This window comes from Neopelma chrysocephalum, unplaced genomic scaffold, assembly GCF_003984885.1.
Source record: "Neopelma chrysocephalum unplaced genomic scaffold, ASM398488v2 Primary Assembly neopelma1_42, whole genome shotgun sequence".
Taxonomy (NCBI): domain Eukaryota; kingdom Metazoa; phylum Chordata; class Aves; order Passeriformes; family Pipridae; genus Neopelma; species Neopelma chrysocephalum.
The window spans coordinates 12,210,225-12,224,924 of NW_020897700.1; the positions used below are offsets into that span (position 1 = coordinate 12,210,225).

Below are 14,700 nucleotides of genomic sequence, written 5' to 3' on the forward strand. Positions count from 1 at the left end.
ACTTTTGTTTTAATAGAAAACAAAACTCTAAGACAATGTAAAGAATACCATCTGTAAAGAATACCATCTGTAAAGTATACCATCTGCCAAGAGACTGTTTGATATGTTTTATTATGTTAAAATATCAAAATAAAACAAAAACTGATGGTATTAGTACTATTCTGTTCGAAATCCTTACTTTTTTTTTTCCTGGTCTAGGCTTCTATTACACCACACCTGCTTAAGCAGACCAGTCTTAGAATAGACTCCGAAATATGACATTCCACATACCCAGCTATTTTTGTAGATGACATTATTTAACTCTGTGATAATGAATTGATAACTGTTGACTGAAAGTGTTACTCATCTACAGAAGTTCTGAGGAAGAATTAACAGCAAGCTATAACTATTCAGCTTAGCAAAATGAAATTTTGCTCTTTTCCTGTCCATATAAAATGAACTATGATTGACTACACAAAATTAAAGTTTCCCTAACAAAATTTCTAACGAATGTTTTGTTTGTTTGTTTGTTTGTTTTTTCTTACTGTTAGCTTGGTAGCCACAAAGGAAACGGACAGTGCGAGATCTCGTAGCATGCCAATGTCACCATCGGATTTCCTGGATAAGCTAATGGGTAGGATGTCAGGCTACGATGCAAGGATCAGACCAAATTTCAAAGGTAATTTCAAAACTAAGCTTTCAGGTTTTTTTTATTGCTCACACAAATGCAATTTCTGGAACAAACATGAAAACAAAAAAGTACATTCACTGAAAAAAAAATAAAAGGTGCCTTCTTTTGCCTTTCTTTTGTATATATGACAGTTCATTTCAGTAGTAATACACTCTATCCCTGTCACTTTCACAGCTGCCCAATTACAGGCCCTTTGTAAATTTAGCTTATCATTAGATTTGAATTGTCTAATATGGTTTGTTGGTTTCTTTTCTTTCCTGAAATACTTGCTAATGGATTCAGATTCCCACCTTGGACTACCATAGCCTGAAACAGTCCAGAAAGCAAGTTCTGTGATAAATAGGCCAAATCTTCATATCTGCCTGGTTCTAACTAAAAGGAAGAGTGTATTAAGGACTTGACCATCAGAGTCAAACTCAAGAGAGTTTATCTTAGTTACCAATTCTATCACCAAATTAGATTCTTTACTCCTGCACCCCATTTGTGCTTTGAAATGCCAAAGGCACCATCTTCCCTCTTGTTCTTTTCCCGGTTCTCAGTTCTCCACTGAAACTGCAAGTTCTCAATACCTGCAGTTGTCTCTTGGCATTCGAACAACACAAAGGAGATTCAAAGAAGATTGAAAGTCCAAAGTTTGCAAATGAAATCATTACATCTTCCAAGGGTCTTAGTATAAATCGTATTATCCAGACTCAGGTATGCTAAAGTAGAGCATTTAATGAAGGACTACACAAACTATATTTTTATATGAATATGCAAAGTTTTTTTATGGACAAACACCACCCATTCTAGCTTTCACAATCTGGGAAGTTTAGGTAAATTCGACAATTCTTTTTTTTAAAAAGAAGGAGTTCCAATAATATAGTGGAACCATATTTAACTCTATTATTGAATCTTTAAATAATCAGTCTTTAAATTATCCAGAATATAAATAGTGTTTTGAAAGAATAAAGCTATTGTAATTAAAAACTATATTATTCTTACTTTGCCTTAGCTGCTTCCTCCTATGCCTATCTTCCTGAGTCCAAGAGATTCTCTTAGCTCTAACATTTCACTACAAAGCAGGTCATGTTTACTACAAAAATTTTCCTTCATGCTGACAGTCCTTTCTCCTGTAATTCATCTGTCACTGCCTTTCCATCTTCATTCTTATTCAGCAACAAATGTTATAATTTTTGACATCTCTAAGTCCCCGAAACTTAAGTTATTTTGACTCTAAAGCGACTGCTATGTGCTGGTTTTGCCACAATTCGCCCAGTCTGATTCATAGGGACCACGCAAGCGATTTGCCAAATTACTTCCTCATCAATAAACCATAAACATTTGGTCCTGTATATATAAACTTATTACCCAGGATTTCCTGCAGCTGGAAATGCCTTGCTTTTTTTTAAGTTAGTGATCTGATATTTCCCAGAAAATTATAAACATGCACTGGAATTTCAAACACATCTCTAGTTGATTTGGGAATTGATTGTGTAGTTTCACCTGGGCAGCCTGCAATGACAATCTTCTGATGAGGCTGCACTGAAGAATAGGCAGATGGTTTAGAGATTAGCAAATTCAATGAAGTACTTCTTGAAAGTATAATTCAAAGGACTTAGAGCCTTGTTTTGTAACTATTGCAATTTAAAGAGACAAAACCTAATTTGACATTGTACTTTTTCAAAAAGTGCACATTCTAAATCTTTTAGACAGCTATGTGGTTTGAACAAATCTGCCCAGAATGATTCAGATCTACCACTAAGAATAAGTATCTCCTTAAGTGACTTTGCTGATTTCTGGTTAGTTATATTACTCCTAAAACAAGTGCTGGGGCTTAATGCCTGTTTGAGTTTATAATCTAGAAACAGTTTTAAAGAAAGAGGATGAGTACTAATAAGAGAATTCAAACAATTATTTTAAATAATTTTTACTTCCAGTAAAATTCCTATGTATATGAGATTTTTAGCTACCAATTTTAGTAATAATGAATATTGGTCAAGAACACATAATTATATACTTTGTCTGAATGCTTTTGCATAAGGAATTCTGCATATCAGTGCTTGTTCCACAAAAATAATAGAGATGACTTAGTATTTATTCAGCTATGTAATAAAACAGAATATTAAGAACTCTTGTAAAATCTTTGTTCCAGTTCCAACTTTTTTTTTTTCCCCTTACATCAAACCTATAGCAAGGTGCTTCTCTTAGTTTCTACACTGCAGACTATAATCATTCCTGCGAATATGGGAAATACTTTGTTGTCTTTCAAAATTTGAACACAATTATGTAACCCGTGTGTAGAAAATGTCGTGGCGTCAAGATGTTTGGAATTAAATTGACACAGGAGTATAGAATATTTTTAAATCTATACAGGCCAGATTGCATGATTGAAATATTAAGGTAGAAATTTGGAGCTTTACAGAGGAAAATGTAAAGTGTTACTTGCCCTCGTATTGACAAACATTATTCAGCAATAATTAGCCAGGAGTTAATTGAAAAAAAAAAGCAATTTAGTTACATATGTTCTTCTGATCACTTCTGGAAGCTGTTTATACTTTTGGCCTTTTTGTTATTTTCTGTCAATAAAACCTTTGTGTTTTGGAATATTGGAAAGTAAAATTTTTTGCTTGCTTTTAATTGGGTGACTATTTTACTGATTTTATTGTCATGTGACATACTGAGAAATGGAGGAGAGGTATTACTTCCTTTTGATCTTTACGGATTTTTATACTTACATATTATTCCCTACTGTATACCTTTGCCAGTGTGAAGGGTCCTGTTCTTCTTAAGCTGGCTTTGTGTGGCAGCTTGTCATAGAATTTTGATCCTTTTGACTTTTTGACATCTTTCTTCCTAATATATCCTTATGAGGCAGACAAAGAAGAAAATTTGAAGTATTCAAGATGGAAGTTCATGATCTATTTGTGTATGGTAGACCACTTTTTATGTAATTCTTTGCAGTCTCCTATCTTTATTGATTACAAAGCAGGTTTAGAGAGAACCATCCCTAACTAATGTAGCCTCTCTTTACTCTATGGAAGCCATTAATTTGGAGCCCATCAGCAGGAATGAATAGTAAGGATCAACTGGTATTTGACTGACAGTGAATTTCATCAAACATTTTATAACTTAATAGTTCAGTATTTTGTGATTTTTCTGCACCTCCTTGCGGTCAGCTTTAAATACAACCATGCTAAACAATCTTATATCACAAGCAAAATTGTATTGCTATATCTTCTTACTCATTAATATTGAACTACAGAGGTTCAGTGCAGATGCTTGGGGAACTCATCAGCAATCACCTTGAACTTTGAAAAATGGCTGTTTATTCCTAATATTAAAAAAATTTAAAGAAAAAGGCCTATGAGAGATCTGCCTTTCATTTCATCAAAATTGATATTCTTAAAAATCTCTGACAAAATATTATGTTGAAAAGTTTCAAAACTCCAAATAAACTTTCTAAAGTATTTATTATAATTAAAATTAATATTTGTTTAAATTAATGAGATTGATTTTGTCCACATCCTCATCAGCTCCTTCAGAGGGCTTCAGCAGATCTGAGATATGCTATTTCAGCAAAAACTAATCATAGAATCATAGAATCACAGAACATGCTGAATTGGAAGGGACTCATCTGGATCATGGAGTCCAACTCCTGGCCCTGCACAGGACGGCCCAAGAATCACACCATCTGCCTGAGAGCATCATCCAAGCACTTCTTGGGCTCAGACAAGCTTGATGGTGTGATAATAATAATATATAATAAAGATATATAATAATATTAATTTATATCTCTTGTTTATAGATAATATTAATCTATATATCTTAATCATAGGGACCCCTGGTGGCCTAGTGGTTAAGATGCGGCACTCTCACCGCTGCGACCCAGGTTTGATTCCCAGTCCCCCGGGCAGATGGAGCTCGTTAGCCCTGTGAGGCCATCCATCTATGAGAAGGTCACTCTAAACAAACCTACGTCCTGAGGACCTCACTGCCATTGTCCAAGCTCGCTTGACCCCGGCAGATGAACCTTAGGATTAAAGGCTGGGCTCAGTTCAGCGCAGGCTGTGTCTCACCTAAAAAATCCATTGCGCAGGTTGGAAAGGTAAAAGACCTTTCCCAAAATCTTCATTCGCGAAGACTGGCCATTATTATTATTATTATTATTATTATTATTATCTTAATCATAAAAGTTCTCCTTATTTCTATCTGTTTGGCAGGTACAGAGATAAGGTTTTGTCATGGTTTGAGCAGCCTCAAAATCCAATTCTGATTCCTAGCCCCCCTCCCACATCTCAACCCCATGTGAGATGGGTTTTCCAGACAAAAACACGAGACTCAATATGGGGGGAAGGAATATATTACAAAGACTATACACATAAATAAATACTATAATACACTGCATACAATCTTAACTCTATATCTATCTCTACCATGACAATAATATTTACAATGGGCCAAATCTCTTCTCCCTCCAAATAAAAGTCCAGGAGAGAAGAAGAAGAAAAAGACCCCTTCCAGTCTCTCAGCAGCAGGTCTCTCTAGGCAGCAGGCTCTCTGTGTCTCTTCTTCTCTTCCATTAGCAGAAGCAGTTGCTGGCTCTCTGCCAGCACACACGAGAGAGGCCTCCAAGCCTCTCGGCCCCTTGTCTCCAAACAAGGGGGCTTTCCGTGGACTGCTTTACCCCAGACACGGTTGCGCCACCACGGTCATATCACGAAGCACCGGGGTCTTCGTGACGGTCTGGTATCCTCAGGGGAAATCAAGCCCCTGTGCAGAGCTCCCATGCTCTGACTTAAAGATGGCTGCCAGCTTCTCTGAAGCTGGAGCAGGGGGGGCCAAGGTCACCACACACACACACACACACACACTCCTTTGGCTGTCCTGGCTTATCTCTCAGGAGGCCATGAGCTTCCTAGCTCCTCTCAGCAGTGCATACTGCACTTTAGGACTCCTCTCAGTCCACCACCCCCTCCTCTTTCTCGGAGGGGTCTCTCTAGGGAGTTTGGGGGTTTTGGTTATCCAGTTCTTACCCCCGGAACTCTGTCTGTGCCGTGGTCTCGATTCTCTTCCTGCTGCAACTTTCCCTTTTCCTCAGACACCTCTGTGTCTGCTTCGGTTTGCATGCCGGCTTCTGCTGCTCCTTTCTTGGTCCTTATCAGTTGGCTCTTTGCCACTGCTCTTCAGACGCTGCTGTCTCCACTGCTGCTCCGTCGCTGCTCCCAGCGTCTCCCACTTCTACTTACAGGGGAGAAACTCCCCCAGCTCCTAGCCGCAGGCACTCAGCCCAGCTTCAACACCATTCCGAGTCCCTGCAGCCCCCCAACCGGGGGCTGGGGGGGGGGCAAAGCCCCCAGGGGCCCTGAGCCCCTGTTTCGTGGCTTCTACAACATGGCCACCCTTCTTTTTACAACAAGTACTACTGCTTCTTTTCCGGTATCAAGAGATATGTTTATATTTTGCAGGAGCACTGATTGGGTCAAGCCCCAAGGGTCACCACCCCCTGGGGGTTACCACTTTCCTGGTTTCAGGGGGAAAACCTGGCTCAAACCACTACAGGTTTACAGGTATAAAGTTCATTGTCAATGTCATCCACCATCATACCTGAAGTTTTGGTTTTTTTAATTCAAGATATACTTGCTGGACATGGTACACATTTCCACTGATTACAAAATCGATACAGGTGATAGCTGACTCACAGTGATTCGTATTTCCACAATTTTGCAAAGATTTTTATCGTGTCTGGATTTATATCACCTCACCCTGACAGTTTGTTCCTGTTCACTTAGTCTGGAATATCTTCTACAGTCCTCATACAAATTTTCCATCAGAATGGCTCTAGTATTTGACACAGCTGGCAATTGGAGACAAATGCTGCTACAAAGACTGCATTTACTTTGCTGCTCTGACCTTCTGCACTTTCATGGATACTTTTATACCTTAATCATCATCTCTCACCTTCCAGATCTTGGCAGGATTCTATTTTTAATGTCTTGTAGATAGCTATCATTGTTGGCTTTTCTGTCTCTAGTGAGTTTCACTCTATTTCTTTTCTCCTTCTCTTTAATCTATTTCAATTTGTCTGAGTTCCTGTGTTTGAATATGACTTTCAGCTTTTGCAGCTTCTCATTTGGGCTTCCTTTTGACCATATTTTGGGAAGTTCATTTTCACTCACAGCATAGTATCTTTGAATTATCTCTAAACCATTTGCAAGCTACTTTTAGCTTCTATTTTTGTGCTCCTTTTAACTAGATATTAACTATTTTATTGCAATGCTGCTTTTGAAGTTAAGCTTCAGTGCTGTAATGATTTAGGGCTTTTTGTTAATAAAAGCAACTATGTTGATAGAGCAAACTTATATTCAAAGCATAGTACTATTTTAAACAAAATTGTATCATACCAAATTTGAAATGATGGCGAGTAGTACAACATGGAAGTATTTGAAAGGAAAGCTGCCTTGCAAACAAGTTAACTAACATTAGCAGGAAGTACAATTTTCTCCCTGACAGTTTTTAGTGACTCTGTTCATCTTCCCTGCTTTTTCTTTTTCCCTTGATCCTTTTCAGGGGTTGTGCATGTAAAGCTTCTACTGAGTTTTAAGAAGTACTGTACATGCTCAACAACTCTAAATAATTAACTGACTATGGAAATGACTGCAAGTGCTACCTCCTTACCTGAGAATTCTGCTCCATAGGTGTAGTCTTGTGTTTTACATAGACTGAAGTACATGTAGAAATGTTTTGTTGCAATTGCTATACAGCACTTCAAAACATTTATTACCTTGAGGATAGAAAGGTGGATGTTTCAAGGTATGTCATGTTGGCAGAATTTTTAATGGACATTCTGATATTTCAAGTATTTAATATCAAGTTCATTGGTCATGTTAGATTTTGCTAGTTGCAAACCACCAGTAGAGGCAGAACAGTTTCTAACTTCAGTGATCTAAAAAAGAAATATTGCACAAAAGTTTGTAAGACCAGTCCTCAAATTCCAGGTACAGATCTTTCATTGTTAGTGACTGCTTACAACTACAAAAAGAATCCAGGTTCTCCAATGCTGAACTGGATTATTGATTTAAGAATATTGAGTTGCAAGAAGGTAACAAAAAAATCTTGTGATGGAAAAACCTTGTTTCTTTTGTACACAGACTGAAACTTATAAGAAATAATGGAGAAATTATCATGCTCTTCCAGAGTGACAGTTTTGAAGAGACTTTAGAAAAATAATTTAAACCCTTTTCCATGAAGAGGCGATTCATTGTTCAGTTATCATAATGACTGCTTTGCACTACTGGTACTTCAAAATGCAAGATAAGTCAGAACAACAGTTGACTGAAGACCCATGGTAACAGAAAATTGAGTTTAAATGGATATTTAACCATTGCGTGATTTTAAAAGAAAGCGGAATAGAATCTAAATAATTTTCCTGTAAGCAGTAGAGATAAGAGCAGCATTAATGCATTTCTTTTCCCAGTGATGACCAGTAACATTAAAGGTACCAGCTGCCTTGAGTGAAGAAAGTCACTTTCCCCCCTGAATTGTTGTGAGAAGTGATGTGCATTCTCACTGAAACACACATAAAAATATTTTTACTATATATTTCAAATTGGATGTTGATTTTATTTTTTTTTTGCATAGAACCATCTGTGCAAGTTTATACTGAACTTTCTCTCTGTCTTTTTTTTCCATTTCTAAAACTGGCCAGTCAAGTAGTGTACCTTTGAGAAAAATCAAAAGGAAAATGATTAGAAAACATTCAATTTAATTGTGTATTAAATAAGTTGGGAATGTTGCATTATTTCCTCCTAAGTCAGCAAACATTGTTTCATAATGGTTTATATTTTACAGTCAGTCGATAAGCAAACATTTTGGAACAGAGACTGATTTTTTTCTCTTTTGCAGGTCCACCAGTTAATGTCACATGCAACATATTTATAAACAGCTTTGGGTCCATTGCAGAGACAACTATGGTAAGATATTTTAACTTAATCAATGTTTAAAATTTGAGTTAAAGATGTTCCAGAAGCTCTAAAGCTAGCTAGGGCTTCTCTTCACCTGGAATGAAACAAAGAAGGAAATCCACTTCTGAGAACAGAAACTGAGAAAATCTAATTTGGCAATTGATTTTTTTCTAACAAAAAATCTGTCTTTATACCATCACACAGAAGTAAAAGTAAAGCCAAGAGTTGGGGTTTTTCTTTATACTTCGCTATAAGTTTTATTTTACAGTTGTAATGAAATAATTATTAGATAGATACTAATTTCTATAGTGTACCACTTTTCTAACCTCAAAAATGCCAATGCATTGTTGCTTTTTTCATAATATTTTATAATTTCATTATATACAGTGAATATGGAGATGTATACTTTATTTAAAAAGTCTTTCTTCCATAAAGCTATTGCACAGAGATAATAGAATAACTAAAACTTTGAACTGGTATATAAAATTTGGGTAAACATAAGTGGATTGCATGCCTTTGTACATACACTTATAATTTGTCTAGTAAAGAAAGGCATATGATAGAGTAAAAAAAGATTGGACAGTTTAAGAAAATAAGGAGATAATAAGGTCAAAGTCTAAAGGTAGTAAAACTAGATATTGAACTGTGAACTGACAAAAAACCCCAGAATAATCCCATTTAACATGAGAAACATATGTGCTAATAACTTGGAGAACAGAATTAATCATTAAAATTTGGTTTGAGAGGACATATAGGCATTCTTTTTCTATACAATTGCTTCACATTTTTTTGAAGAAAGGCAAAAATATCTCTTTGAAACCAGTTACATAGTAATTTGGGGACAGAGAGGGTTAAAATACAGGGAAATGACAGAACAACTGTGTGAGTTTGTAAGATCTAAATATAGTAAATACTCTGAAATCCCTGTAGTTTCAGGGTTGTACTTGGAATGACCGAACAGAGACTAAAAGTAATTGATATAGCAAAACCCCCTCCCAAAAAAAACCAAACCAAACCAACAAACAAAAAAACCCCCAAACCCAAAAACAAACAAAAAACCCCCACCCTAATGTAACCAAGGACCTCTAGTTAAGAAAACAATAAGACAAATTCATAAAATGAAATATTTATGTCCCCTGTCTCCAAAGTGATATTAACAACTGCCTGATCTTTACCCACCTTGGAACATAGTAGTAGAGATTAGTGAGAGAGGTAGATGATTTTTTTCCAGTTAGAAAAATAACTTTTATTTGTATTTGGGGGCCTTTCCAGATTGCAAATCCTAAACAGATTGACGTGGCATCTAAAGAGATTTATTCAGGTTCAATCAGAGGATTAAGCAATACCCACATTATTAGAATAGTGTTCAACAGCTACTTTATGTTGTCTGGATGAGTGAATCTCATCCAAAATAGGAGACAGATCATGGGGTCAACAAAGTGCCAAGATCCAGCCACTACATCATTATTTAAAGGGTATCTAGAAAACTGGAGTTGTTACCACTTAGAAAAGTTGTCCTGAATTTGGGAAGAGAATGGTTTTGTTCACATCTGAAGTGTATTTTCTCTCCAAAACCAGAGAATTATAAACATTTCCTTTCAGTGCAACTTAGTGAGTTAGTTCAATACATCTATTTTACAATGAAACTACCTTCTGTACTGTGTTGCCTTGAAAGCAAATTAAAACAGTTGAGAGAGATAATGACCTGACCTGTAACAAATAGTTCCAGGTAGTATATTATAGGAAATACCAAATCTAGTCAGAACCACAAGGTTTTTCATTTTCTTGATCATATGTATTCAAAAACTGGGCACTTAAGCACATCCTTGACCTTCATGACGCTTGCATTCTGTTTTTAATGTATTCACTGATACACTTCAAAACAGACTTCTGCTTATTCTCAGCAGCTGTTGACCTCTCAGAGACTCAGATCTTGCTTTGCAGAAGAACAAATGCTTTTGTCTAGATAGGACTTTTAATTGTATGTTTTATTAGCTTTACTTCTCCCCAAAACTGAAGGTGAACTTTTAAAAAACATTAAAACCTATCTTAAAATCTATCTTAAAATGACAATTAAAATCATTTTGCATTATTTTACAAACTGAATTTCTGCATGGTTTAACAGAAGTCAATTCACCAAAGTTCAGTGTTTCACCAATTGTCACTATTTTATCAGTTTTATTTACTGTAGTCCTTAAAATTCAGGTACCTATGTCTCAGTATCTGTTATAAATCTTACTGCATACAACGACTCATTAGAACAATTTTTTTAGACTCAAAAAGGGTTTTTATATTCTTGACAAATATTTCTTTTTCAAACTGTAAACAGAACAGGTTAAGTAAGCAGCAGGTGCAAAATAAAACCTAGCCACTAAGTGATACCTTGCATTTAAAACAGCTAATAATGGGATATGCGTATAATCTCCTGGCTTTAAAGAAATAGGAATAAATCGAGGCACGACCTTCGCTGTCACTGTAATTGCCCTTGGCGCTGTCAATCTCTCTCCTTGCCTCTCCGGTGCTCTCCCTGATGACCAAAATCTTTGAGCTCCCTCTGCTGCCCCGGATGTGCATAACACAGTAAACAGTCAGAAAAACAAGGGGTTAAAAATCCCGCATCGGTTGCAAAGTAGCCCGGTGCCAACTTCATATTACCAGACTTAATAGCTCTTACTATGGTCAAGGAGTCTGTCAGTGTGCAGCAGGAACTGCACTGTGTGTCTCTCAGGCAAGCAGATTCTCTTAAAAGTCATCCACGCCCGGTCTAACAGCTCGGGAGAGACAGAGAATCCTAAAAAGTATCTTAATTTGTCTTACAGCTTGTTAACTCTGTAAACTGGTCCTTTCTTTTCTTGTGTTTTTTTTTGTTGTTTTGTTTTGGGTTTTTTGTTTTTGTTTTTGTTTTGTTTTGTTTTTGTTTTTTTACATTTCTTTCACTTTCTTTAGATATGGGTTACAGTTATTTCATGTTCTCTTTCTTCGTCTCAAAAGACAGATCAGATGGTTCATAGCAGGGAAAAGACATGCCACCTCTTGCTAGGAAGCTGTGATTCTACTTGAACCTACATAACTTAAAGTGATCATATGAGGAATTTAGTTTGTGTCATGTATGCTCTGAGGAGGCAGAAAAAAAAGTAAACCATATAATTGAAAACCCTCTAAACAAACTTCTGTCATTGGCACCATTTAGGATCTAACCTTGCCAATCTTTCTGTTATTGAACTGAATGGTAGTACCAGTTCTGTGCATGTCTCGATGGTACTCAGCTTGTATTTGCATTGTACCTTCTAAAGCTAAAAGATTTCCTGATCGTTAAGAGCAGTCTGGTTTATATTGTTGGCAATTACCACCACCAACAACAAAAGAACAGATTATTCAGTCTTACAGGGAAAGAGTAATATCAGTGCCAGCATTTTCAGCTACAAATGCTCAGAGTCAAAATACTGAATACAACAAACAAAGGCTACAGGACAGTTTGGTTATTGGGTAATAGTAGGCCATACCAAAACATCTGCTTTTATTTTAGTAGATATGACTGATCAATTTGCTCAAGGTTTTCTGAGTTTCAAAGGTCAGGTACAATACTGATCTTAATGTAGGTACAATACTGATCTTAATGTAGGTTTACAACAATTTTTACTAAGTGTGTGTTAATATGCTTAGCATAATGCATATGCTAAAAGTGCATTGAAAGGGAAGCTCGCTGAGAGACCTAATGGCAAATGACAAGAGTGCAGACAATTAACACATTGAAAACCATATGTCTCTTATTTGGTCTTGCCATGTTTTCACTCATGGGTATTTCTTGGTTCAGTCTGAAAAGAACTGAATGTTGATAGGAAGCATGTGATAGAGCTTTCTCTAGTCCCACTGCTAATGATATTGTCTTGCATTTACGAATAAAATGTGCTTTTAAACCACATTAACCCATTTTTATGCAGTCATAAAAATGACTTTCAGGAGTCACAGGTCTTTAATTTCTTTAGCTTCATCTGTCTTTCAAGTGAGCATTTCTGTTTATGTTCTATTGTACCTATTCTAGGTTGTATCTCAATAGAGTGCTTGGAAGTGTTCACTTGTATATATTACAAACCTTAATGCTGAAGAGTTTCACCAAATATTTTTCCTCAGATTAATCAATTAGTTGATTGTCTCAAATACACTAAAATATATGCCTTTCTTTGGTGAAAATACGCTGAAAAAATCTGTATAGCAATGTGTCAATATTGACGTGGCAGGAAGAAATATCTATGGTTTTATCTCAGACGAGTGAAAGTGAGGCCTTGCTATAAAGGCCACTTTACAGTTTCAAAATTGAAAAAAAAAATCCTTTTTTCCCCCTATTTGCAATTAACTCCCTTCTATCACGACACAGAAAACTTAATTTTTCTTGTACAAGTTTGGAAGACAGCTTATTTAACATTCTTTATGCTTCATAAACTTGCCTCTGCCACCCTGATCCTGGGTCAAAGGGTCAGAACTAGACAGAGGTTTTACAAATTCTAGTGGGTCTACAGCTGTTCAGTTTGTTACATGTCCAGACTAATCCATGCAAATCCCTCTACTGAATCTGCATTCTAAGCAGAGATATCATATCACCCTCCTGAGATACAGCATTTATTCCATATTATAAGGAAATTCTCTAGGATGCAATCAAAGTATGCTTGGAAAAGCACATTATGATATATACAACATATGGATTATCAAACAAATAGCATAATTTTTCTTTTAATTTAAAAAAATAATAATTCCTATACTGATTGGTTTTACAAGTAACCATGGAAAACATTTTTTTGTGTACTTCTGCTCTGACACTTTTAGTCTAGGATAACTTTTTAGAAGGGAATCTTGGAATTCAGATACTGTGTGGTGGAAGAGACTAGGTAAAATGCTGACTGGTAGTACAACAGCACAACAACATAATGAAGCAGAGAGAAACAAGAAAATGCTAGGCAAAGGTAGCACAACCATCTCCCATCCACCTCACCAAGTTACAAGGTGTGACATGGTACCAACTACTTGCAATAGCTGATCAAGGATGCACATTGCATATTACTAACACAAGTTGAGTCAGGTGCCAATTTAAAATGAGACCAATTTGAAGTTTTGCATAAGAACATGACAGTCAGGTATCTGATTTGCTGATAAACTGTGATATTGCAGCTAATGGGTAGGTTGAGTGATGCTACACATAGAGGAGGCTAGTGCAGATGATACAACATATGATAATTATCAAGTATTAGTAGCTGAATTTCCAAATCTAGGGAAATCTGTTTTCCTACTAACACTGAAAATTGCCCTTACAGAAGTCAGAGGTGAGGACAAAGAATGTCACTGTGTTTATCCACTGGTCTCTGTGAATCTTATGAAAATGATCATACTATTCTATACTTTTCCTGACCCATTTCCATGTTATAAAATGAGGATATTCCTGTATTCTTTCCTGGCATCTCTGAGTTTTTTCTCAGGAAATAACTCCAGCCTTTTAGGCTCCTTTGATGACTCTGAAAAAGTAAGAGAAATATCAATTTTTCTTTTGGATTCTTTTGATGATTTATAAATGATTCAGAAAAACAATAGATAGTGTTTGGACTGAAAAATTCCAGAATTAAATTACTGGAATTTGGGTAGCAAATGAGCTCTGCACTGAAGCAAAGAGTTCGGACTCTTATGTTTGGTTTAGGCATGGACTAGCAAAAATGGCTGATTAAACAGATTTTTAAAAATGATTAGATGTTTTGCCTTCACTGGAGTTCATGGCTGTTGCAGAAACTGGTAGCAGAATTCTTTTTCTGGCCTCTCAAGACAGTGGTTTTTAACTGTTTTCAGAAGTAACTCTCCAGTGAGTTATTAGGGACCATTAGTGTTCATTTCTTGGTTAATAGAGTGTGTTCATGTTACTTCAAAAAAAGGCTCAGTTACAGGGATGGTTTGCACATATTTCCTGTGCTTGAAAACCAGTTTATTAAACATGGATATACCAAAAAAACCAGAAATATAAACTATGAATAGACACATCAGTAAAAAATGAACAAATAAACTTGCCTTGTTAAACATTAAGTTAATCTTTCCTGTTTATAGCAGTAA

General features: G+C 36.1%; 1 protein-coding gene across 3 annotated transcripts in view; it reads left to right on the plus strand.

Annotated features, from left to right (window-relative positions):
* GLRA3 (glycine receptor alpha 3) overlaps nt 1-14,700 on the plus strand; it is an 89,246-nt gene that overhangs the window by 21,431 nt on the left and 53,115 nt on the right. For all 3 annotated transcript variants that reach the window (XM_027676695.1, XM_027676697.1, XM_027676696.1), the window contains exons 2-3: nt 531-658; nt 8,555-8,622. In XM_027676695.1, the coding sequence (XP_027532496.1) occupies nt 531-658; nt 8,555-8,622 (196 nt within the window). The remainder of the gene's footprint in view (nt 1-530; nt 659-8,554; nt 8,623-14,700) is intronic.